This window comes from Dermacentor andersoni, chromosome 3 (assembly GCF_023375885.2).
Source record: "Dermacentor andersoni chromosome 3, qqDerAnde1_hic_scaffold, whole genome shotgun sequence".
In the NCBI taxonomy this organism is placed as follows: Eukaryota; Metazoa; Arthropoda; class Arachnida; order Ixodida; family Ixodidae; genus Dermacentor; species Dermacentor andersoni.
In genome coordinates this window covers 71,647,002-71,673,927 of record NC_092816.1, presented here as the reverse complement: position 1 = coordinate 71,673,927, position 26,926 = coordinate 71,647,002, and the positions used below count along the sequence as shown (strand labels likewise).

The following is a 26,926-nucleotide window of genomic DNA, read 5'->3' as shown; positions in this document are numbered from 1 at the left end:
ATTTGGGTTCTGCGCGAACTCTCTACCGCCTTCAAGAAAGGTTCTACTGGCCTAAAATGCGCCAGACGACCGCCCAGTATGTGTCCAGCTGCAGCGAGTGTCAACGTTACAAGCGTCCGACGAGTGCTCCTCCTGGTCAACTCCATCCAGTGCCACCCCCCCAGCACTCCCTTAGAGCAAGTTGGCATCGACCTCCTCGGTCCTTTCCCGCGTTCATCCGATGGGAATCACTGGATTATCGTGTGTGCCGATCATTTGATACGCTACTGTGAGACAGCTGCAATACCATCGGCTACTGCAACCGAAGTGTGTATTTTTCTGCTGCATTTTGTCATTCTCCGACATGGACCTCCCAGAGCCATCATCAGCGATCGTGGGCGGCAGTTCACTGCAGACGTGGTCGAAGAGATGCTTCGTCTATGTGCTTCAAGGTTTCGACATTCCACCCCGTATCATCCCCAAACAAATGGCCTTACGGAACACACGAACAGAACTCTTACTAACATGCTGTCCATGTATGTCGCGTCAGATCATAAGAACTGGGACAGCGTGCTACCTTTCATTACGTACGCATTTAACACCTCAAAGCATGAAGTTACGGGCTACAGTCCCTTCTTTCTTCTTTACGCTCGTCCGCCTCGTTATACACTAGACACTATCTTCCCGTTTTCGAGCCACGATAATCTTTGTATATCAGAGACAGTCTGTCTTGCTGAAGAAGCCCGACGACTTGCTTCTTTACGCACTCTTGTTTCACAAGACCGCTCGAAGGCACGCTGCGACCGCCGACGCCGACACGTGATATATGACCCTGGTGATTTAGTGTTGCTCTGGAAACCAACCAGGAAACGTGGATTGTGTGAAAAACTGCTGGCGCACTATGTTGGACCCTATGTTATTACGGAGCGTATCAGCGAATTAACCTACCACATAGCACATCTCACATCAAATGGCCGACGGTCAGCAAAGACTGAACTTTCGCATGTCGCCCGTTTAAAGCCCTTTATTTCTCGACAGCCTGTTTGACTTGCCCGGCGGGCTTCGTCTGCGCGCAGGGAAATGTGACGCCCTTACGTGCATAGTGGGTTCACGCCTCAACAAACAGTATGCGGGGGCACCGAAGAGGGGTGAACGGAGAAGACGACGTGTGGCTAGCTGGCTGAATCTCGACAGGCGCTCAGCTGATCAAGGCCATCGCATCTAACTCTACCCGGCTTCAAAGTAACGCCTTTTGTGGGCGTAACAATATATATATATATATATATATATATATATATATATATATATATATATATATATATATATATCAAAGGAATTGCAGAAGATGTATACAATTTCCTCATCAGCCGGGTAGAGTTAGATGCGATGGCCTTGATCAGCCGAGCGCCTGTCGAGATTCAGCCAGCGGCCAGCTGGTTGATGAACTCAGCATCGTTCTCCTCTTCTTTTCCCAACTCGGGACCGTAAGCACGTTCACCGGTCTTCGTTTTCTTCATGCGTAACATTCCTCTCGTCGCAGACGAAGCCCGCCGGGCGAGTCAATCCATTTGTTTTGACGTGAACAATTTCAAGCGGGCGATATGGACCACTTGGGTCTTGGCAGCTCTTCTACCCCTCGCCGTGAGGCGAGCTATGTTATAGCTGACTTCCGTGAGTCTGTTAATAATAACAATCGGTCCATCGTAGGTGGCCAAAAGCTTTTGGCTTAACCCGTGTTTCTGGACTGGAGTCTAGAGCCAGACTAAATCACCAGGGCGATAGGTTACCGGATGGTGGCGAATGTCGTAGCGTGCTTTCGATCTGTCCTGCGACGCCAAAGTGTGAAAACCAGCAATACGACGAACTTCTTCGGCAAGGCAGAGAGTCTCGGCGACAGTGGGATTTTCGTGACTACAGCAAGAGAAAACAGTGTCGATTGTGTACCGGGGTGGCCGTGCGTACAGCAGGAAGTAAGGGCTATAGCGGGTAGTCTCGTGCTTGGCAGTGTTGAACGCGTACGTGATAAAAGGCAGTACGTTATTCTAATTATTGCGGTCGGATGAAACATACATAGATAGCATGTTTACAATTGTTCGGTTGGTGCGTTGCGTAAGCCCATTCATTTGTGGATGGTATGGTGTCGAGTGTCGCAAGTGAGTTTCACACAAACGAAGCAGATGCTCTGCGACATCCGCTGTGAATTGTCGTCCACAGTCGCTGATGATCACGCGAGGCGGACCATGTCGCAGGATGACATATTGCAACAGGAATATTGAAACGTCAGTGGCAGTTGCGGAGGGCACGGCCGCCGTCTCGCTGTAGCGAGTGAGGTAGTCGACGCAAACGAGTATCCAACGATTTACCTTGGCTCATTTTGGAAAAGGGCCCACGAAGTCAATGCCCACTTGTTGGAACGGCGTGCGATCGGCTGCAGGAGACCATGTGGAGCCGTAGATGGCCGTTTGTGGCGCTGACACTGCATGCAGCTGGCCACATACGTCTCAACAGACTGTCGCATTCCAGGACAATAAAAGCGCTCCTGAATCCGGTAGAGCGTCCTCGCCGAACCTAAATGGCCAGAAGTAGGGTCGTCGTGCATAGCACTCAGAATCGCTGTGCGAAGGCTCTCCGGTACTACTAGGAGAAAACGTGCGCCCAGTGCTGGAAAAATTCTTCTTATACAGGAGTCCATCACGTACACAGAAATGGTTTGCTGTCGTCGAGGCGGTCGTAGCGGTGAAGAGCGGTGTTAATTTCGCGTATTTTCGCTTTCGGCTTTGAAACAGTCGAAGTTTGGAAAACGCGGCGACACAGAAGCCACGAGGTGATCGAAGTCGTCGGCGTCACAGCCCGTAGTGCTAAGTGGCATACGCGAGAGGCAGTCTGCATCAGCGTGTCGTCGACCGCTCTTATATAAGATGGCGAAGTTGTATTCTTGCAGTCGAAGCGCCCAGCGCGCAAGGCGGCCTCAAGGGTCACGAAGATACACAAGCCAACACAATGAATGGTGGTCGGTGACCACCGTAAAGGGGCGTCCATACAGGTAAGAAGGAAACCGCTGAACCGCAAATATTACGGCGAGGCATTCTTGTTCCGTGACAGTGTAATTCTGCTCGGGCCTACTTAATGAGCGGCTTGCATATGCAATCACGCGTTCGCGGTCACCGTAGCGTTGAACTAGGACGACACCAATACCTGTGCCACTGGCATCCGTATGGAGTTCCACGGAGCTGAAGGACTGATGTGTTGAAGAACCGGTCGTGACGTAAGCAGAGACTTCAACTGACGAAAAGAAGAGTCGCACTCCGGAGTCCACTCAATTTCGTAGCAGGCATCTCAGCAGATACGCGACGTTGGCGAATTTAGGAATAAAGTGGCGGAAATAGGACCAAAGCTCCAGAAAACTACGGAGCTCCTTGCCAGAGCGCGGTGCACTGAACGCTTCAACGGCTGCTGTTTTCTGGGGATCAGGGCGGATGCCATCCTTATCGGCAAGGTGCCCAAGCACAAAGGTTTGGCGGTCTCCGAAGCGGCATTTCTTGGAGTTTAAAACTAGGCCAGCGTTTTTAATGCAGTTCAGGACAATATCCAGACGCGAGTTGTGTTCGCTGAAGGTGCGGCCAAAGATGACGACGTCGTCGAGGTAGCACATGCAGATGTTCCACTTCAAGCCGCGCAGAACAGTGTCCATAAATCTCTCGAAAGTTGCCATAGCGTTGCACAGTCCAAATTGCATCACAATAAATTTGAAGAGCCCGTCAGGGGTTACAAAGGCAGTCTTCGCCTTGTCGTCAGGATGCATCGGATTTTGCCAAAAGCCGGATCGTAAATCTACTGAGAAAACGTAAGAGGCGGAATGAAGGCAGTCTATTGCGTCATCAATGCTAGGGAGTGGGTACACGTCCTTTTTTGTTACAGCAATCAAACGGCGATAGTCGACGCAAAATCTCCAAGATCTATCTTTTTTTAAACAAGAATCACTGGAGCTGCCCAGGGACTCGATTACTCTTGTGCGACTCCATTTTTCATCATTTCGTGCACTTGTTCGTTGATAATCTGGCGCTCTGATGGTGAAACACGATATGGCTTCTGTCTAATCGGATTTGCTGAACCCATGCTGATGGTATAACGTGTTCGAGACGCGGGGATTGCAAGTATTTTGTCCTGCGCAAAGTCGGATACCGAAACGTGCTTGGAAAGCACACCCACTAACGTTCGGCGTTCACTCGTGCTGAGCGATTTATTTACCACTGACAAAAGGGCCGTTTCCGAACTGTGGCCATCAAGTCCTTCCGGCACATCTGTAAGTTCAGCCATTGATAATGACGCGTGTTCCCTGGCGAAGGCTAATTTCATGCCGTGTGGTAGTATAACGGGCCACTTAGAACAGTTTACGGTCCACAAGCCAGTGCGTCTGCCTTTGATCGACACCACACAATGTGGCACCAACACATTCTTCTTCACACAGTTAATGTGCATCGGTTCTACGGTAGCATCGAAGCTGTCGGAATCGGCACCGCAACAGACAGCGGGAACACAAACGGCAGATGATGCAGGTACGACCGTATCACCACAAACACACAGTGTAGTTTCGTGATCTACAGGGTTCTCCAGGAGTCCTGACGGAATCCTACCACTTATGAATACCTCCCCTGTGCGGAAGTCGACAGTAGCACCACACTTCCGCAAGGAGTCCATGCCGAGAAGAACATCATGGATCGACCGAGGAATAATTACATACTCTGTCGTAATAATATGGCCTCCCAAAAATACGCCAGCACTACACATCCCAATAGGTCGCAACGGCTCGCCACTCACTCCACAGAACTTTGAATCTTCGTCCCACTTAAATAAAGCCTTTCGCCCTAACACGTGTTTAAAAGAGGCACTCATGGCCGAAATTGTTGCGCCTGTGTCCACCAGAGCCATCACAGGTACATTATCTACAAGAACGCGCACTTCGTTTCAAGCATCAGCACAGGAGGTATTTTTGTCAGTAGCACGTCTCCAGCGACCTCACCTCCATCAGCCGCGCTAGCTAGTTTTCCGGTGACGAAGGGGACGTGGTGCGACGCAGCGGTGAGGGAGAACGGGGAGCACGACGTTGCGGTGGGAATGTCAAACTCCTGTCAGATGCCGGGGAGCGATTCCGGGAGCTTCTCGGCCAATACTCGTCGCCAGATGATACGTGTGCTGGCCACGGGGCACCATGTGGCCGTTCAGAGGGCCGAGAAAACTCTTGAGGGCTGGTCATACCACGTGGTCATACGCTGGTTGCAAAACCGCGATATATGACCCTGGACACCGCAGGAATAACACACCGGGAGAGGTCGAAACCTTGGTTGTTCGTCGATGAAGCGGATATTATCATTTTCGCTCGTGTAGTGGGTTGGTTCGTGGCGTATGTCACGACGATACATCGGGCGTCGAGAAGGCGTGCGCTGAGCGCGTTGGTCATAGCGCGGAGTCGGAGGGCATGTTGTCATCCTTGACTGTGGGGCTGCGTTGTACTCTACGGCCGCTGCGGTAACCATCGGTTGCCAAGGGGCCGAATGTGGCGCCATCATAGCCTCACATGACATGTACACGCCATGGTGGTCAGCAGTTGAATGTAACATCTCTTCGCGGTGGGAAAGTACCTCGCGGGCAATCTGTCGGATGGTCGAAGGAAGGTCGAGGCAAGGGCTCGTGTCCACACTGGCAACCGTCGTAACGTTTGCCAACCGACCAAACTTTGGCGCAATCCGACGCATCTTGAGCGTTTCAAAAGTTCTCCAATGCCGAATGACGTCGGACACAGAACTGAGGCTTTCCTTTCCAATTAGAAAATTGTACACATCCTCAGCCACTCCTTTTAGCAAATGTCCAACTTTATCTTCTTCCGACATGCGAGCACTGACCACCTTGCACAGCTTTAACACTTCTTCAATATATGTTGTGCGTGTCTCACCTCGTAGCTGTGCCCGTTGCGACAGCGTCTGCTCCACACGCTTCTTTTTATTTATTTTTTAGTTATTCAATAGTGCCGGCCGCCTTTTGGTAGCCAGGGCAGGAGTGGGTACATGACGTTTTACATATTAATATTTTACATCTTACGTTTTACATATTAATGTTTTTTGGTTTTTGGCGACCGAGTCCCCAAAACACGCCTTTAACTCGTCAACAAAATGTTCCCATGTCGTAAGCGCGTCCTAGTGGTTCTCGTACCACACGAGGGCGGTATCGGTCAGGGAGAACACCACATTGGTGAGCTGAGCGGTTGCATCCCACCCGTTGGACTTGCTCACTCATTTGTAGTGGACGAGGCACTCGTCGGCACCTTCCCCCGCTTTGCCTCCGAAGCTGGGTGGAACTCGGTAGTATGGCAGTGGACTGCTAGGCGCTGTTCTCGGAGTGGCTCCTTCTTCTGGCATGTCGCAGACGCTCAAGGCTGATGGCGGGAGGCCGGCAAGTCGACGACTTCGATGAAGCTGCGGCAGTGACGGTTCCGTTGTTGTGAGCGCTACCCCGCACCTCCACCACTTTGTTACACGCGGAGACCGTTTATCACCCTTACGGATGAATGGGGCTGTTTACTTTAGGTCGCGAAGATGAACCCAAGAGCGGCCAGCTGGTTGATGAACTCAGCGTCGTTCTCCTCTTCTTTTCCCCACTTGCGACCGCATGCACGTTCACCGGTCGTCGTTTTCTTCGTGCGTAACCTCCCATATATATATATACAAGGGTTACACCAAGAAAACCATGACGTGGCTCATATAAACCTTGTATGCTCACCACGTATTTCCTGCTCTGCTCTGCGTAACAACAAAAAATTAGCGGCGCTTTAGCGGTGAATGCGAGAGAAATGCGTTAGCATTACGTCGCACTTCTTTCAGGTACCAGATCTATGCTTTAAAACACATTAACCACATTGCATGCAAAGGGCTGTTCAGGAGCTCACTCGTCACACGTCCTTCCTCCTCGAGGAATGAAATGCACCTGACGGCGGTAGTGGCAGACCACCAACAGTAGCGCTCTCTCTCTCTCTCTCTCTCTCTCTCTCTCTCTCTCTCTCTCTATATATATATATATATATATATATATATATATATATATATATATATATATATATATATGGTTAGTGTCTGCTCACAGGCATATATAAAGGACACCGATCTGTTAATGAAATGTTGACTTAATTTTAACAGATTGTATGATTTAGCCATTCTTTATGTGTCACTGGGGGTGTGCCCGTTCTTCGGCATGTGTTCCACTGTGACACAAGAGGCACAGAATCCCTAACTGTTGCTCGATACGTCTGGTACTTTTCTTTGCATACACCTGGCATCACCAAATTGCAAGCATGTCCGTTAGCTGAAAAGCATTCAATAAATCGCTTTCCTGAAGCCTCGCTTCGCATAGATCACAACATGTGCGTTGGATCGGCATGATTTTTGTTTCCACATTTTATTGCTTCGCTCCTGCTATACACCCTCATGTACGTTTTTTTAAACTACAGTAAGTTATCACGTGTCATATAATGGGATTTTTCATGAATCACTGATTGCCTTTCTTCTCGCTCCAAGCACATCGCCTGAGTGCATTTGGTTTTCTGGTTTGTGTGACTTGCACAAACGGCAGTGCCTGTGCTATGTCGATGATGCATGTTTTAAAAAGTAAATTACATTCTGTAGGAACAAGTAATCAGGAGCATACTTTTTCAAGCAGATTTCTTTTACTTTAATTGTGTATGACCTCCCCATCTGTCGATGTATTCCATGTGTCTTAAGCAAAATATTAAAGTAGGGCTGGGTCCCCAGCACTATTTCTTGCCCTACTAAAGAACTATTCATAGTGTGCACGAAAAAATTATTTACCTTTCATAAGCAAATGCCCAGAACTAGAGGGTTCACGTTGATCCTCGGAGCCCAGAGATACATCTTCCTGGGAATCAAATTTTGTCGTACTGTCCTCTGACAAGCTGGAGGGCACCTCAGCCGCATCCTTTGAAACTTGCATTTTTTCAGGTTCAGTGCGAGTCGCTCCATCCCAATCGTCCTTGGTAATTTGGTCTAGAATGATCGCAAGTGCTTCATCACGTTTCCTAGTTGAGTCTGGAGACTTCTCCAAGCCTGCATCACTGGTTTCTGCGTGTGAAGTGCTGGGCAGGTGTTTTGAGGAATCAGCTGGTGGTATATCTCTTCCCGCCCCTGGCGGGTCCTGTTCTTTTGAGGCAGCCACAAAATCTGCGGACTCGTCCCGGACTAACTGACTTTTTATAATTTCGAGCAGCTGTCTTCCTTCTTCGTCTTGCGACGGCGACTGCAGAACCGTGGTTTTGTCCCACTCCCTGGCAAGTGTATGCGACGTTTCTTCAAGAAAGCCTCTTCTAAGAACCTCTGAAGGCGATCTAAAGTCATAACCAGTCGTAACACCGCTTTGCGAGACAATGTCTTCGTCACACGTTCTATCGGTGCACCGCTCTTCTGTAATAAGGACATCTCTTCCGTCATCCTTTTGTACGACACTGCGAAAGGAATCTTCACTAACGGAGCTTTTCGGGCTGCTCGTTGATATCGCACCTCCAGGACTAGTAGAATCTGTGGCACTCACACACTCTTCCAACAATTCTTTCGCTTTACCGTACACACTTGTGGCTATGCCGAGAGCCGGACTGAGAGACAGGTGTAGTTCCTGCTTCGTTGTATCGATTTCCCCTCCTTTTGTAGAGCAAGGCTGAGGTGAAACACTCTCGTCCAAGGCATGAGCAATCGGCAGTGTATGGTCTGTATCTGTTGGCATCCCCTTGTATACTCGGTCTTCGTCGAGATGTGACGGTGTTGCGTGTATCTTTCGATCGTCCTCCGGTGACTCCGGCAGCATAAATGACTCTGACATGGGATCGCTTTCACCGTGCAATATCGGTTCTTCGAGTGCCATCAAAAGGTCAGCTTGATCTCCACTTATTAGTGGTGAAGTTTGTGCTACCTCATGGCTGCATAGTTCGCTGTCTTGTGAAACTGGAGATGATTGTTTGATGTCTTTTGTTTCAGGCACTTTGTCGCGGACATCTAGCAAATTTCCTTCGCTGATACCAGCGACAGTTTCTCTTTCTTTCTGACTGAGTTCATCGCCTTTCGATAAACGCTGGGGCTCAATCACTTTATCGAATGGCAAATCTACTTTTGCTGCCGACGACGGTGTGCTTTCTGAGATATCTGGTTTACAATCAAGTGGTTGGCCCAGAGATTTATACTCCGGTAACTTCGAATCTCTCGCTTCAGTTTGGAGCGTTTCAGGCACTGGAAGGACCTCTTTCTGCTCAACTATTGATAGCACATCAGCGCCTGTCTTTAGTTCGCGTCCGTCTTCAGGGGCGAGTGAGTAAGATGGGAGAGTAGCCGTCTTGTGAAGTGCTGCTTCATGCACACTGCAAACGTCTTCAGTGCGGCCAACACATTTTCTGCCGTCAGAATCAAGTATCTCGCGATCGACGCCTGTCGGAGTTGAGGGGTCGTAATCCTGTGGTATAAGTGGGTCTGTTTCTTTGCAGTGTTCTTGAACATACCGTTGTGACGTCTCCTTAGAGACCTTACATGTGTCTTCGGACAGCTCAGAAACTACTGGGGCATCATCTTTTTCAAAAAATTCTGTCTGTACATATTCTTGTTCAGGTACACATTCACAACATTCTTCGAAGTCGGGCAGCCTACCCACATGTGGTGGAACGCCATTCTTTTCAATGGTTGATTGAACTTCCTTTGAGCTTGCTCGAGAAAAACTTGATGGCACGCCGTCTTCTTCATCTTCAAGCTGTTTCTGAGCTTGTTCTTTGGCAGCAATAAGGTCTTCAGCAATGGTACCATCTACTTCCGGAATCATAGCAGTGGAGGGAGGCACTTCATATTCTTCCGAAAGGTAGCCTGACTGATGTACATCAGATAGTTCTGGAAATGCGGCGCCGGATGAGCTGGTATCGCTGAACAGGAACGATTGTGGAGGAGCACTTGCCTGTTTTCCAAGGTCTTCTTTATCATCTTGCTGGTGTTCTTCGTGCTCCTCATCCACTTTTTGCACTTGATCTACCGCCTTTGAAGAGGACGGCTCGTGTTTCTCAGCAAGCTCGACTTCTTCTCTCTCATCTGGGACAAGGACCTCAACCTGCAGTTCTTGTAACCCATGCTCACCACTAACCGCATCTTGTGGTTGTATTTGGCCTAAAACACTGCCTGATGGCTCCTCTTCTGACCTGCGCACGTGCTCTTTTTGATAACCATCGTGAAGCTCGGTAATGCTCACACCATCTAATTTCTTGTCTACAGAACCTACAGGAAAGTGCTGTGAATCATCAGTAAGAGAGTGCAATGGTGAGGTTACTACTCCTTCAACTTCCGCCTCATCAACTCTGGATTCAAAATACTCAATTTCATGAACTTCCACCGTGCCTTTATGCATTTCCTCATCACCTCGAACACTCGTATAAACGCCTTCATCAGGGGTTTCCTCACCAGGGGACGTTACAATTCCTTCTTTGTCAAGTGAGCTTTGCTCGGACAACTTTCCCTTTTGGTCCGCATCTGTTCGTTGCAGTATAGTTTCCTCAGCTTTTGTCGGTGAGGTACCAGCATCCACTATGGCTTTTGTGGGGACAGCCTTCTCAGGTTCCTGGTGCTTGAGCGAAGCAACAAGTTCGTCGGTCTCTGGCATAGTGCTGTCAGAAGCCTGCATTCCTGGCTTCCTACGATCGCCAGTCTCGAGGGCCTTCTGTTCTGCGAACTCCGGCCCAACGTTAACAGGACATTCAACCTCTTTATGGAAGGCAAGAACTGTAGGCCCGGCGCGGGTTTCCTGAGTTTCTCCCGGTTTGGCAACAGTCGACGACAGGTCGTGGCCTTGCTCCGCCCCCTTGTAAAGCTTGATATGCATTTTATCCAGGACCTCTGGCATAATGCTTAATTGCGCCTTTTCTGTAGGCTTCTCACACTCCAGTGCACCTTTTTCAATATATTCAGGCTGAGAGGGCTTTTCGTCTGTCAGCTCTGGCACAGCACTTGCCTGAAGCTGTTCCCCTTGCTTGTAAATTTGCGGTTTCTCCTTTACAGGGTCTTCAGGCTTCGTGACGTCATGGCCTGATAACACTCCTAGCGGTGGTTCTTCCTTTTCAATATACTCAGGTTCCGCGGCCTTTTCCTGCACTATCTCCGAAAAAGGACTTATAGGAGATTTGTCTGAGGATTTATCAATGCGCATTTCTTTATCTTCAAGATCTGCGAGCTCTGAAGTCTTTTTGTCCGTGGCGGTACTCACTGGAGGCTCCAGTACCGGCTCCTCGCTACACGGTTTTTTGATATCGATATCTTCAGGCTTGGTGAGCTTTCTCTCGGCGATATCTACGAAGGTACTACCAGGAACCCTTTCTTCTGGCTCCTCAAGGTGGACTTCTCCCTCTTCATGCTCAGGTAGCTTTTCTAGGTTCTCTATGTCTTCAAAACTGGGAGGAGTAATAATTGAGGCTGAACTTGCTGGCGCCCATTCCTCAGGAAACGGCACCTTTTCAAGGTGATGTTTCTTTTCTTCAAGGTCTTCAGGGTGGGCAGCATATATATCAGCAAAACTTGCCACATCATTAAGTTCTTGCTTATAGATTTCAGGCTCTGTGCGAACAGGAGTCTTTTCTGCTACATCCTCCATCTGCGGCTCCACCATGTGGACACCTTCTGAGCAAGCTGGCTTTTTCTCCACAACCTCAGGCACTGCACTCCTAGAAATATCCAGTGCTGGTTCTTCAATGTCTGGTTCCACCTTTTCGATAACCGTCACCTCAGCAGATTTTTTGTCCGCCACCTCAGGCACTGCCGTCAAAGGAGTCTCCTCAACTGCCCTCGCAATCCCGGTTTCCAAATTTTGGATATAGTCAGATTCTGGCCCTGCTCTCACAGGAGGCTCATCTGCTGGCGTCTCAGCCTTCAACTCCTGTTTATCAATCTTATGATCGGAAGCTCTTTCTTTTGCAACCTCAGGCACTGCGCTGACAGGAGACACCTCAGATAGTCTTTCAATATCCGATTCTATCTTCGGGGCACTCTCAGGCTCGGCAGTTTTCTTCTTTGCGCCGTCAGGCATGGCGCTGCCAGGAGTCTGCTCATCTGGTCTGTCAATCGCCGGCTCGGCGTTTTGGAAACCTTCAGGCTTGATGGGTTTCTGCTCTGCGTCTTCAGGCACTGCACTCACAGGAGTCTCCTCAGCTGGTCTCTCAATCTCCGGTTTCCCCTTTTGGACATCATCAGGTCCGGCACGCTTCTTCCCCGCGAACTCAGGTACAGCACTGACAGGAGTCTGCTCAGTTGGTCTCTCGATCAAAGGTTCCACCTTTCGGACGCCCTCAGGCATGGCAGGTTTCTTCTCTGCGACCTCAGTTACTACACTCACAGGAGCCTTCTCAGCTTGTATGCCAAACTCCGGGTCGGATTTTTCGATAACTTCGGGCTCGGTAGGCATTTCGTGCCTGACCTCTGGTACTGCGCTGACAGGAGTCTCCTGAGCTAGTCTCTCAATCCCTGGCTCCACCTCTTGGACGCCGTCAGGCTTGGCACGCTTCTCTGTAATTCCAGGCATTGCACTCACAGAAGTCTCCTCAGATGGTCTCTCAATCTCCCATTCCCCCTTCGCGACACTCTCAGGTACGGTAGCTGTCTTCTCCGCGACCTCTGGTACTGCATCGACAGGCAGCTCCTCAGATGTTATCTCGATGTCGGGTTTCTCCTTTTCGACACTTTCAGGTTCGGTAGGTTTCTTCTCCGCGAACTCGGGTACTGCACTTATAGGAGCCTCTTCAACTGCGCTCCTCATCTCAGGCTCCACATCTCGAACGCTCTCAGGCGCGGCATGTTTCTTCTCTGGAGCCTCCGGCATAATGCTCAAAGGAATCTTCGCAGGTGGTATCTCAATCTCCGGTTCCGTCTTTTCAACAATTTCAGGTTCAGTAGGTTTCTCCTCCACGTCCTCCGGTACTGCGCTGACAGAAGCCGCCTCAGCTGGTTTCTCAATCAGTGGTTTCCCCTTTTCGACTTCCTCAGGTTTGGTAGGTTTCTTCTCCGCGAACTCGGGTACTGCACTTATAGGAGCCTCTTCAACTGCGCTCCTCATCTCAGGCTCCACATCTCGAACGCTCTCAGGCGCGGCATGTTTTTTCTCTGGAGCCTCCGACATAATGCTCAAAGGAGTCTTCGCAGGTGGTATCTCAATCTCGGGTTCCGTCTTTTCAACAATTTCAGGTTCAGTAGGTTTCTCCTCCACGTCCTCTGGTACTGCGCTGACAGAAGCCGCCTCAGCTGGTTTCTCAATCAGTGGTTTCCCCTTTTCGACTTCCTCAGGTTTGGTAGGTTTCTTTTCTGCGAACTCTGGTACTGCGCTGACAGAAGTGGGATCAGCTGGTCTCTCAATCAGGGATTCCACCTTTCGGACGCCTTCAGGCTCGATAGGTCTCTTCTCTGCGATCTCAGGCATTGCTCTCACAGATATCTCATCAATTTGCCTCTCAATCTCCGGTTCAGCCTTTCCAACGCCCTCAGCTTCAGTTAGTTTCTTTTCCGCGACCTCTGGTACTGCGCAGATAGTAGTCTCCTGAGATGGTCCCTCAATCTCCGGTTTTTCTTTGCCGATACTGTCAGGTTCGGTAGGTTTCTTCTCTGCGACCTCAGGTATTGGACTCACAGGAGTCTCTTCAACTGATCTATCAATCTCACGTTCCGCCTTTTTCAGAGCTTCATCCTCGGCAGGTTTCATTCCCGCCACCTCTGGCACTACAACAAAAGTCTCCTCAGTTGGTCGCTCAATCTCCGGTCCTATCGTATCAACGCTATCAGGCTCGCCAGGTTCCTTCTCTGCGACCTCAGGCACTGCAGTCACAAAAGCTGCTCTTTCCAGTTCTATCTTTCCGACACTTTCAGGTACGGTAGGTTTCTCATCCGCTACCTCATGATGTTGGCTGATAGAGGCCTCCTCGGCTGGTCCCTCAAACTTCGGCTCAACCTTGTGGACACCCTCGGGCTCGGCAGGTTTCTTCTCTGTGACCTCAGGCACTGCACTTAAAACGGTCTCTTCAGCCAGTGTCTCAATCTCCAGTTTCCCCTTTTGAACATCATCACGATCGGTAGGCTTCGTCTCCGCGACCTCTGGTGCAGCTCTCATGGGAGTCATCTCAGCTGGTTTCTCAATCTCTGGCTGGACTTCCTGCAAACCTTCAGGCTCGGCAGGTGTTTTTTCTGCGACCGCAGGCTCCAGACTCAAAGGAGTCTCTTCAGCTGGTCTTTCAATTCCCAGTTCCACTTTTCCAGCACTTTCAGGCTCGCTAGGTTCCTTCTCGACGGCTTCTGGTACTGAACTGACAGGAGTCTCCTCAGCTGATCCCTCAATCTCTGCCTCGACCTTCTGTAAACCCTCAGGCTCGGCAGGTTGCTTCTCTGCGACCTCAGGCACCGCACACACAGGACTCTCCTCAGGTGTTCCCTCAATTTCAGGTACCACCTTTATAGCACTTTCGCGTTCCGTAGGTTTCTTATGCGCTTTCTCTGGTACTGTGCTGACTGCAGTCTCCTCAGCTGATCTCTCAATCTTCGGCTCGACCTTTTGAACACCCTCAGGCTCGGCAGGTTTCGTCTCTGTGACCTCAGGCATTACGCTTACAGCAGACTCTTCAGCCAGTCGCTCAATTTCAGCTTTCCCCTTTTGAAAATCATCACGTTCACTAGGCTTCTCCGCGACCTGTGGTGCAGCTCTCATGAGAGTCTTCTCAGCCTCTGGCTCGAATTCCTGCAAACCCTCAGCCACGGCAGGTGCTTTTTCTGCGACCGCAGGCTCCACACTCACAGGAGTCTTCTCAGCTGGTCTTTCAATCTCTGGCTCGTGCTTCTGTAAACCCTCAAGCTCGGCAGGTTGCTTCACTGCGACCTCAGGCACCGCACTTACGGGACTCTCCTCAGCTGGTCCTTCAATTTCAGGTTCCCCCTTTATGGGACTTTCACGCTCCATAAGTTTCTTATCCACCACCTCTGGTACTGGGCTGACAGGAGTCTCCTCAGCTGGTTTGTCAATCTTCGGCTTGACCTTCTGGAGATCCTCGGGCTCGGCAGCTTTCTTCTCTGCGACCTCAGGCAGTGCGCTCGCAGCAGTCTCTTCAGCCAGACTCTCAATCTCCAGTTTCCCCTTTTGAGCATCATCATGTTCAGTAGGTTTCTTCTCCGCAACCTCTGGTACAGCGCTCGTAGGGGTCTTCTCAGCTGACTTTTCGATCTCATGTTCGACTTCCTGTAAGCCCTCAGGTTCGGCAGGTGTTCTTTCTGCGACCACAGGCACCCCACTCACAGAAGTCTCCTGAGCTGGTCTTCCAATCTCCGGTTCCACTTCTTCGGCAGTTTCAGGCTCGGCAAGTTTCTTCTCTAAGGCCTCTGGTACGGAACTGACGGGAGTCTCCTCAGCTGGGCTCTCAATCTCTGGATCGACCTTCTGTAAACCCTCAGGCTCGGCAGGCTGCTTCTCTGCGACTTCAGGCACCGCACTCACGCGACTCTCCTCAGCTGGTCCTTCAATTTCTGAATCCACTTTTACGATACTTTCACGCTCGGCATGTTTTTTATCTGCTGCCTCTGGCACTGGGCTGATAAAAGTCTCACCTGATCCCTCAATCTTCGGTTCGACCTCGTGGACCTCATCAGGCTTGGTAGGTTTCCTCCCCACGACCTCTGGTACTGGGCTGACAGGAGTCTCCTCAGCCGGTTCCTCAATCTTCGTCTCGATCTTCTCGACACCCTCGGGCTCTGCAGGTTTCTCCTCTGCGACCTCAGGTACTGCGCTCGCAGCAGTCTCTTCAGCAAGGCTCTCAATCTCCGGTTTATCCTTTTGAGCATGATCACGTTCGGTAGGTTTCTTCTCCGCGACCTCTGGTACAACGCTCGTAGGAGACTTCTCAGCTGGCTTTTCAATATCCGGTTCAACTTCCTGTAAGCCTTCAGGCTCGGCAGGTGTTTTTTCTGCGACCGCAGGCACCACACCCACAGTAGTCTCCTCAGCTGGTCTTTCAATCTCCGGTTCCACTTTTCCGGCAGTTTCAGGCTCGGTAGGTTTCTTCTCCACGGCCTCCGGTACGGAACTGACTGGAGTCCCCTCAGCTGGTCTCTCAAAATCTGGCTCGACATTCTGTAAACCCTCAGGCTCGGCAGCTTGCTTCTCTGCGACCTCAGGCACTGCACTCACGGGACTCTCCTCAACTGGTCCCTCAATTTCGGGCTCCACCTTTATGGCACTTTCACGCTCCGTAGGTTTCTTATCCACCACCTCTGGTACTGGGCTGACAGGAGTCGCCTCAGCCGGTTTCTCAATCTTCGGCTCGAACTTCGTGACACCCTCGGGCTCTGTAGGTTCCTTCTCAGTGACCTCGGGCATTGCGCTCGCAGCAGTCTCTTCAGCCAGTCTCTCAAAATCCGGTTTCCCCTTTTGATCATAATCATGTTCGGTAGGTTTCTTCTCCGCAACCTCTGGTACAGCGCTCGTAGGAGACTTCTCAGCTGACTTTTCAATCTCCAGTTCGACTTCCTGTAAGCCCTCAGGCTCGGCAAGAGTTATTTCTGCGACCGCGGGTACCCCACTCACAGGAGTCTCCTCAGCTGGTCTTTGAATCTCCGGTTCCACTTTTCCGGCAGTTTGAGGCTCGGTAGGTTTCTTCTCCACGGCCTCTGGTACTGAACTGACAGGAGTCTCATCAGCTGGTTTCTCAATCTCTGGCTTGACCTTCTGCAAAACGCCAGGCTCGGCAGCTTGCTTCTCTGCGACCTCAGGCACTGCACTCACGGGACTCTCCTCAACTGGTCCCTCAATTTCGGGCTCCACCTTTATGGCACTTTCACGCTCCGTAGGTTTCTTATCCACCACCTCTGGTACTGGGCTGACAGGAGTCGCCTCAGCCGGTTTCTCAATCTTCGGCTCGAACTTCGTGACACCCTCGGGCTCTGTAGGTTCCTTCTCAGTGACCTCGGGCATTGCGCTCGCAGCAGTCTCTTCAGCCAGTCTCTCAAAATCCGGTTTCCCCTTTTGATCATAATCATGTTCGGTAGGTTTCTTCTCCGCAACCTCTGGTACAGCGCTCGTAGGAGACTTCTCAGCTGACTTTTCAATCTCCAGTTCGACTTCCTGTAAGCCCTCAGGCTCGGCAAGAGTTATTTCTGCGACCGCGGGTACCCCACTCACAGGAGTCTCCTCAGCTGGTCTTTGAACCTCCGGTTCCACTTTTCCGGCAGTTTGAGGCTCGGTAGGTTTCTTCTCCACGGCCTCTGGTACTGAACTGACAGGAGTCTCATCAGCTGGTTTCTCAATCTCTGGCTTGACCTTCTGCAAAACGCCAGGCTCGGCAGCTTGCTTCTCTGCGACCTCAGGCACTGCACTCACGGGACTCTCCTCAACTGGTCCCTCAATTTCGGGCTCCACCTTTATGGCACTTTCACGCTCCGTAGGTTTCTTATCCACCACCTCTGGTACTGGGCTGACAGGAGTCGCCTCAGCCGGTTTCTCAATCTTCGGCTCGAACTTCGTGACACCCTCGGGCTCTGTAGGTTCCTTCTCAGTGACCTCGGGCATTGCGCTCGCAGCAGTCTCTTCAGCCAGTCTCTCAAAATCCGGTTTCCCCTTTTGATCATAATCATGTTCGGTAGGTTTCTTCTCCGCAACCTCTGGTACAGCGCTCGTAGGAGACTTCTCAGCTGACTTTTCAATCTCCAGTTCGACTTCCTGTAAGCCCTCAGGCTCGGCAAGAGTTATTTCTGCGACCGCGGGTACCCCACTCACAGGAGTCTCCTCAGCTGGTCTTTCAATCTCCGGTTCCACTTTTCCGGCACTTTGAGGCTCGGTAGGTTTCTTCTCCACGGCCTCTGGTACTGAACTGACAGGAGTCTCATCAGCTGGTCTCTCAATCTCTGGCTTGACCTTCTGCAAAACGCCAGGCTCGGCAGCTTGCTTCTCTGCGACCTGAGGCACTGCACTCACGGGACTCTCCTCAACTGGTCCCTCAATTTCGGGCTCCACCTTTATGGCACTTTCACGCTCCGTAGGTTTCTTATCCACCACCTCTGGTACTGGGCTGACAGGAGTCGCCTCAGCCGGTTTCTCAATCTTCGGCTCGATCTTCTGGACACCCTCTGGCTCGGCAGGTTTCTTCTCTGCGACCTCAGGCACTGCACTCGCAGCAGTATCTTCAGCAAGTCTCTCAATCTCCATTTTCCCCTTTTGAGCATCATCATGTTTGGTAGGTTTCTTCTCCGCAACCTCTGGTACAGCGCTCGTAGGAGACTTCTCAGCTGACTTTTCAATCTCCAGTTCGACTTCCTGTAAGCCCTCAGGCTCGGCAAGAGTTATTTCTGCGACCGCGGGTACCCCACTCACAGGAGTCTCCTCAGCTGGTCTTTCAATCTCCGGTTCCACTTTTCCGGCACTTTGAGGCTCGGTAGGTTTCTTCTCCACGGCCTCTGGTACTGAACTGACAGGAGTCTCATCAGCTGGTCTCTCAATCTCTGGCTTGACCTTCTGCAAAACGCCAGGCTCGGCAGCTTGCTTCTCTGCGACCTGAGGCACTGCACTCACGGGACTCTCCTCAACTGGTCCCTCAATTTCGGGCTCCACCTTTATGGCACTTTCACGCTCCGTAGGTTTCTTATCCACCACCTCTGGTACTGGGCTGACAGGAGTCGCCTCAGCCGGTTTCTCAATCTTCGGCTCGATCTTCTGGACACCCTCTGGCTCGGCAGGTTTCTTCTCTGCGACCTCAGGCACTGCACTCGCAGCAGTATCTTCAGCAAGTCTCTCAATCTCCATTTTCCCCTTTTGAGCATCATCATGTTTGGTAGGTTTCTTCTCCGCAACCTCTGGTACAGCGCTCGTAGGAGACTTCTCAGCTGACTTTTCAATCTCCGGTTCGACTTCTTGTAAGCCCTCAGGCACGGTAGGTGTTCTTCCTGCGACCGCGGGCACCCCACTCACAGGAGTCTCCTCAGCTGGCCTTTCAACCCTCGGTTCCACTTTCTCGGTAGTTTCAGACTCGGTAGGTATCTTCTCCACTGCCTCTGGTATGGAACTGACAGGAGTCTCCTCAGCTGGTTTCTCAAAATATGGCTCAAATTTCTGTAAACCCTCAGGCTCGGCAGGTTGCTTCTCTGCGACCTCAGGTACTGCACTCACAGGGCTCTCCTCAGCTGGCCCCTCAATTTCAGGTTCCACTTTTAGGACACTTTCACGCTCGGCAGGTTTCTTATCCGCTGCCTTTGGTACTGGGCTGACAGGAGCCTCGTCATCTGGTTTCTCAATCTTCGGCTCTACCTTCTGGACACCGTCGGGCTCGGCAGGCTTCTTCTCTGCTACCTCAGGCATTGCGCTCGCAGCAGTCTCTTCCGCCAGTCCCTTAATCTCTGGTTTCCCCTTTTGAGCCTCATCATGTTCGGTAGGTTTCTTCTCCCCAACCTCTGGTACAGCGCTCCTAGGAGACTTCTCAGCTGACTTTTCAATCTCCGGTTCGACTTCTTGTAAGCCCTCAGGCACGGCAGGTGTTCTTTCTGCGACCGCGCGCACCCCACTCACAGGAGTCTCCTCAGTCGGTCTTTCAAACTCCGGTTCCATTTTTCCGAAAGTTTCAGGCTCGGTAGGTTTCTTCTCCACAGCCTCTGGTACAAAACTGACAGGAGTCTCCTCAGCTGGTCTCTCAAAATCTGTCTCGACATTCTGTAAACCTTCAGGTTCGGCAGGTTGCTTCTCTGCGACCTCAGGCACTGCACTCACGGGACTCTCCTCAACTGGTCCCTCAATTTCGGGCTCCACCTTTATGGCACTTTCACGCTCCGTAGGTTTCTTATCCACCACCTCTGGTACTGGGCTGACAGGAGTCGCCTCAGCCGGTTTCTCAATCTTCGGCTCGATCTTCTGGACACCCTCTGGCTCGGCAGCTTCCTTCTCTGCGACCTCAGGCACTGCACTCGCAGCAGTTTCTTCAGCAAGTCTCTCAATCTCCGGTTTATCCTTTTGTGCATCACCATGTTCGGTAGGTTTCTTTGCGACCTCTGGTACAACGCTCGTAGGAGACTTCTCAGCTGGCTTTTCAATATCTGGTTCGACTTCCTGGAAGCCCTCAAGCTCGGCAGGCGTTCTTTCTGCGACCGCAAGCTCCACACTCACAGGAGTTTGCTCAGCTGGTCTTTCAATCTCTGGCTCGTCCTTCTGTAAATCCTCAAGCTCGGAAGGCTGCTTCACTTGCACCGCAGGCAGCGCGCTCATGGGAGTCTCCTCGACTGGCCTTTGAATTTCAGGCTCCGCCTTTATGGGACTCTGACGCTCCGTAGGTTTTTTATCCGCTTCCCCTGGCACTGGGCTGACAGGAGTTTCCTCATCGTGCCTCTCAGTCTTCGGCTCGACCTTCCGGGCATCATCCGGTTCCGTAGGTGTCTTCTCAGTTACCTCTTGTAGTACGCTCATAGGAGTCTTCTCAGCTGGTTTTTCAATCTCCGGTTCAACTTCCTGCAAATCTTCACGTATGGGAGGTTTTCTTTCAGCGACCTCAGGCACCGCACCTACAGAAGTCTTATCAGCTGGTCTTTCAATGTCTGCTTCCACCTTTCCGGCACTGTCACGCTCAGGAGGTTTCTTTTCCACGACCTCTGGTACTGCACTGATGGGAGTCTCCTGAGATGGTTTCTCAACCTCCTGCTCCACCTTTATGACGCCGTCAGTCTCGACAGGTTTTTTCTCTATGACTTCGAACACTCCACTGATAGCAGTCTCGTCAGGTAGCCTTTCAATTTCCAATTCCACCTCATGGTCATCCTCAGTCTCGGCAGGTTTGATATCCGCGACCTCAAAATCTGAGCTCACAGGAGCCTCCTCTGCGTGTCTCTCAGGCAGTGGTTCCATTTGCTCGACGCCATCACGCTCGACAGGTTTTTTCTCTGTGGCATCAAGAGCTTTGCTGACAGAAGTCTCCTCAGCGGATATCTCAATCTCCGGTTCTATCTCTTGGACACCGTCAGCTTCGCTAGGTTTCTTCTTGGCTACCTCCATTACAGAGCTCTCTGGAGTTTTCTCTGCTGGTCTCTCAGTTGCCGGTTCCACCTTTTGGACACCATCCGGCTCGAAAGGAGTTTCCACATCAGGTTGCACAAGCTCCGTGTCCACCGTTTGGAAGCCCTCTGGCTGGGCAGGTTTTTTTGGGACCTGTGAAACTGCCCTCACAGGAGTCTCCTCAGCTAATCTCTCAGTCACCGGTTCTATCTTTTCGACACTCTCAGGCTCTGTTGGTTTCTCTTCTGTGACCTCAGGCATTTCACTCATAGAAGGCTCCTCAGCTAGTCTCCCAACTTCCGGCTCCACCTTGAGGTCACCCTCAGACTCGGCAGCTTTCTCTGCGACCTCAGGCTCTCCACTCAAAGGTGTCTCCTGAGGTGGTCTCTCAATCTTCTGTTTTTCTTTATCGATACTCTCAGGCTCGGCAGGTTTCTTCTCTTCAACCGCATGCACTGTAGCCCCAGAAGTATCCTCAGATGGTCTTTCAGTCTCTGGTTCTACCATTATGATGCTCTCAGGCTCGGCAAGTTTCTTCTCCGTGGCCTCCGGTACTGTACTGACAGGAGCCTCTTCAGCTGGGATTTTAATCTCTGGTTTCACCTTTTCGATACTCTCAGGCTCTGTAGGCTTCTGTACGGCCTCTGCTAATGACCTTGCAGGAGTCTCCTCAGTTGGTCTCTGAATCGCCGGCTCCCCCTTCTGGAAGCCCTCAGACTCAACAGCTTTCTTTTCTGTGACGTCAGGTACTGCACTCACAGGGGTGTCCTCGGCTGGCTTCGCAATCTCCGGCTCCACCATTTGGATGGACTCGGGTTCGGTAGGTTGCTTCTCCAGAAACACAGGCACTACACTCACAAAAGTATCCTGGCCTGTAGTCCCAATGTCAGGTTCCCCCTTTTCAACACTCTCAGGCTCAGCAGGTTTCTCGGCGACGTCAGGCACTGCTCTGAGAGGAGACCCCTCGGCTGGTCTTTCAATATCCGGCTCCTCCTTCTGGACACCTTCAGGCTCGGCAGGTTTCTTCGCTGCGACGTCAGGCACGGCACTGATAGTAGTCTCCTCATCTGGTATATCAATTCCCGGCTCAGCCTTTTGGACACCCTCAGGCTTGGCAGGTTTCTTTTCTGCGAATTCAGGGACTGCACTCACCGGAGTTTTCTCAGCTTGTCTCTCAAATTCCGGCTCCGCCTTTTCAATACCATCGGGCTCAGCAGACTTCTCCCTAACCTCAGGCACAGAGCTGACGCGACTCTCGTCAGTTAGCCTCTCAATGTCCTGTTCCACCTTTTGCATAATTTCAGACTCACCAAGTAGCTTCTCTGTGACCTCAAACACTGCTGTTTTTGTGGTCTCCTCCGTTGGTTTCTCAATTGCCGGTTCTAGCTTTTCGATACTCTCAGGTCCGGCAGGTTTTGTTTTCATGACCTCAGGCACTTCGCTCGCCGGAATCTCCTGTTTTGTTCTCTCAAATTCCAGTTTTATTTTATCGGTAGCATCAAGCTTAGCAGGCTTTTCCTCTGCGTCCTCAGACACCTTGCTCTCAGGAGTCTTTTGTGATGGGCTCTCAATCACTTGTTCAACCGTTTCGATAACCGAAGGTTCAGAAGGTTTCTCTGTCATTTCATGTAAATCGGCCTGTTTAGTATCATCTGTTGGCGTCTCAGGTTCGATACCCGAAGGCTCTGATGGTTTCTTGTCTGAGGTCTCAGGAACAGTGCTCAGAACACTTTCCTCTTTAAGTTGCTTGGTCATTGGTTCTGCTTCTGTTGTACCTGTAAGTTCAGGTGGTTCCTTCTGCGCGATATCCTTCGCTGCGCTGACAGAAATCTCCGGCGCTGATGTCTCAATCTGCGGTTCTGCCTTTGCAATAATTTCAGCGTCACAAATCTTCTTGTCTGCAGTATCAAGCATACCAACTGCTGAAGGTTTTTCTTTGGCGGTATCGAGCACAACGCCTTCAGATTTTTCGACCATAGCTGGTTCAGCACATGGCTCTTCAGGGCTTCTCTTGCTTGGTTCGTCTGTAGCGTGCTCAATATCGTGTGATGGAAGGTCTGCAGCATGTTGCGTTGGCTGTTGGAATTTCTGTTTGAGCTCTGCCTGGTCGTCAGGTTCGGGTAATTCTTGCCCAACATGTGCGGAAATGGGGACTCCTGCTGTTTTCTTGTCGGCTTCCTGAGATGGATGTACGATTTCCTCATCTTCCATGGGAATTTCGCCTTCAATGGAGTCGACAGAGTCCCTCCTCTTGATTTCGAGAACCTGCTCTCTGGAAACGAGCTGATGTTTTTCCATGGCTTCGAGTATCTCGTCTCTAGAGGATGGCGCAGTGCCGTCTCCGACTTCGCGGGGCGTGTCAAGAGAATCCGGTGTTCGCTGTCCACTGGAGAGAGCTCGGACCCTACTAAGTTCCGGCTCAGTAATCTGTCTGGCGACGGAGGAATCGGCTTTTAGAGAGACGTCAATCACTTCGTCAATAAGCGATGGTACACCTTCCGATGACGCAGATACAGTAGGCTCCGGAGACAGCGCGTGCTCAGGGGTTTCGGCTACCTCTTTGGCATCGCCTTCTGCAGGCCACGTTTTGGCGTCGGCAATATCTTTCTCGAGGGGCTTCGTTGGCACCGCTTGGAAATCTGTTGTTGGCGCGGCATGCGCAGTGCCTAGAAGCACCGCTTTGATGGGAGCTTCATCGACAGTCACAGGGGACTTCTGTTTCGGAATATCTTTCTTGCTTTCGTCGCTGCTAGAAGGCTCAATAAAAGGTTTGTCTTCCTTCGTAGCTTCAGTTGCTGCTTTTTCCTCGATGGCTTCTTTCGACCCAGAACTTTCATCACCCGACTGTGTCACAACCTCAATTCTTTTATCGGGTTTTACTTGGGCTGTGGGCTTCTCTATCAATACAGGTTTCTCACCTTCAGGGAGTTTCACCGTTTCTGCAGCAGGAGCCTTCGCGTTCCGTACTCCTCCCCTTACTGACCTTACTGGTCGCTCGGTCGTAGGCTTAGGAGGGGTGCGCTTCGGTGAACTGGATGCAGAACTAGACGGCGACTTCGACTTAGAGTCTCGAACCATAGGTCGCGTAAGAGGGGCAACAAGTGGACGCGGCTTCACCTTTGCTGGCTCGGCAGTCTTACGTGCGGTGGTTTTGCTTTCGACTGCCATCTTGTTCGTGACGTCTTTCGCTCCTTTGCTCTTAGCCGGTGGCCTAGTAGGCGTAGCTTTCTTGAGTTCGCGTTTCGCGGCTACCTTTTCTTCGACTTTAGCAACAATTTCTTCTTGTGCTTTCGTGTCTATTTTTTCGATCTCGATTGGAAGCTTCTTCAGCGGCTTGTCGCTAATAATTTTGCTGATATCCTTTTCTTCGACGTTATCTAATTCATTTTCACCAAGTTTCTCCACAATTTTTTCCTTGCCGGGTATTGTTTCAGATACTTTTGCTGGAACTTTGGCGGTGATCTTGGGAGCTTTTTCGTCCTTAGCGTCTGCTTTTTCGACGGCTGATTTCTTCGGCTCCTTCTTGGCACCTGTTTTAGAAGGCTTTTTAACATCATCTTGCTTTTTGGGCAGCGACTCAATGGACTTGTTCGTTTGTTTCACCGGCGCTCTGACCTTTTCAGCAGGTGGAGGTGTTGGCGATGGTGACGGAGACTCGACTTTTGCTGCCGCCCTCTTGGCAACGCTTGGTCTGGGAGGCACTGAGGTTGCTCGAAGCGGTTTGTCTTGAACCTTTGACTTTTTCAATCCTAGCCGCGCTTCTGCAGTCACCGCACGACTCTTGAGAACGGCTAAGTGGCCCAGTTTACTGAGCCCCTCGAATATGACGTTTTGAGAGGCACTGCCGGGCAGAAGTATGCGCGTGACGGGTTCCGACACCTTAGCAGGGCGCCACACGAGAAGCGCGCACACGGAAGCGTCCTCTTCCGTTGAGCGGCCAGGGCTGAGTACGAACATCTCTAGCGTGCCGTGGCCCACCTTATGGTATAGTGTAAGCGGCCGGGCGTCCCTCTGACAGGCCTGCGGCGACAGTCCCATCTCGCGCACTCCCTGGAGAAACTCCAGTCCTTGAGCCACCACACTGACGACGAGCTGGTCGCGGTCCTTTTGCAGTTCCTCGTCGGACGGCGACCGGACGGCGTTGCAGAAGACGTGGCCGACCTGCGGGTATACACGCTCGAGTGCCTTACGTTGCGCCAGCGCCGTGAGTCCGCACGAGTTGAACTGGTTGAAGCGAGTGACGAGAAGCGAGTCCAATCGGTCCAGATGCCGAACAAACTCCCAGAAGCACGGCTTCCGGGCAAAGCCACCGTCCACGAGCAGCGTGAAGCCGGTGACACCGAACAGGGCACAATCGCCCTGGCCGCCCGGAAACACGTACATGGTCGGCCTTCGGAAACGGATGTTGCCTACCACGCTGGATGAGGGCAGCAGGCTCGTTAGGGGAGGGCTCGTCAGTACGGCGTCCAGGCAGCCCAGCAGGTGCACCGAGCCGGCCAGGCTGTCCGCGATGTCCGGAGGGTTGAGGCTGACGCCCACCGGAGGCTGTGCCCAGCTTCCCTCAGCTGAACAGTGAACGTGTAATGTGTGGAACTTCTGGCGCCGTAGTACCTGGAAATGTTGCAAGTCAAATGATTAGCATAATTTTTTGAAAGTGATTATTGATGTTATAATGCGATTAGCGTGCTTCAGAAACTTCAAGCAGTTTTTAGCACGGAGGTATCTGTCAAACGAAAAGTGGAGGCAGGTTTCGAAGTTCGTGCAGTCTAAAAATATGGCCTTATCCTGTTTCACAATGCTGTTCAATAAAAAAAAACAACCCTTAATGTTTATTTGGTGTTAGGCTTAATCGAACGCACCTCACACAGGTTCTTCAAGCCCATCAGCCCGACGATCTAGCAACGATCGCGGAAAGGGAGGGATTATTTTTCAGTTTTCGCACGCACCGGCACGCTGCGTATCTCAGAAGCCATGTGTTAACCTCGCGGGAGTGGTGCTAGATGGCGCAGTGTGTCCAGATAGAACTGCGAGAGAGGAGCCCGGCTGCAGCACATAGGTCATCGCACCGACGCCCCACTGATGCACTCTCGGAGGCCACGCATTGTTGAAGTACACGCAAATAACTTCACGCGGACTTCGCGGTGGCACAGCTAGAAGGCGTAGCATGTCTAGATGGAAGCGCGTGAGAGGAGGCCGGCTGCAGTACCCGCCTCTTACAAGACGTGTTTCGGTTGCCGTAATACGATGTGTCGCTACGTTGTTTCACGGCTAATCGCATTAACGTCAACATTCATCGTCGAATGGATTCTGCCGGATAATTTAGCTTCTGTGCTGTTATACCGGTTGTCTAGTCAAGTAGTTTCAATAAGCTCACTGTGTAGTGTTACTGGTGTTTAGTGCTGATAGGTTAGCATACGCATGCACTATTCAAAGAACAATTCGCAGTTCCACCCGAAAGGTGAAGCACCGATTGTGACAGCAAATTAGTAGAGAGACGATAGTAGCTTTATCGGCCGTATGAACTTGCAAACATTCGCTTACTAACTAAATCAACGATGATAGAATATGTAAGCGTGACTCAACGAGGACGTAAAAAGAAACAGACACACAGAGACGGCGCTGTCTTTGAGTGTCTGCTTCTTTATATGTCCTTGTTCAGTCGCGCTTACACACTCTATCATGGATTCAAAGCAACTAGCCCGTCAACGTGTTGTAACTAAATTAACCAGCACGGTGTCTCGCGCGCACAGGTAAACATGAACACATCTCGCTCGATGAACGCGGAAACTCGCTGTGAAAATTCTGGAGTGAGGAATCGCGACAGCAGCAAGCGAATTGACCTTCATGCATGTCTCGCTTCAGCGCGAACGAAACGTCCAAA

General features: G+C 51.2%; 1 protein-coding gene across 1 annotated transcript in view; it reads right to left on the bottom strand.

The window, feature by feature from the left end:
- Positions 1–26,926, bottom strand: part of futsch — a 192,363-nt gene that overhangs the window by 12,232 nt on the left and 153,205 nt on the right. The window contains exon 4 of the mRNA XM_055062076.2: positions 15,630–25,656. Within this exon, the coding sequence (XP_054918051.1) occupies positions 15,630–25,656 (10,027 nt within the window). The remainder of the gene's footprint in view (positions 1–15,629; positions 25,657–26,926) is intronic.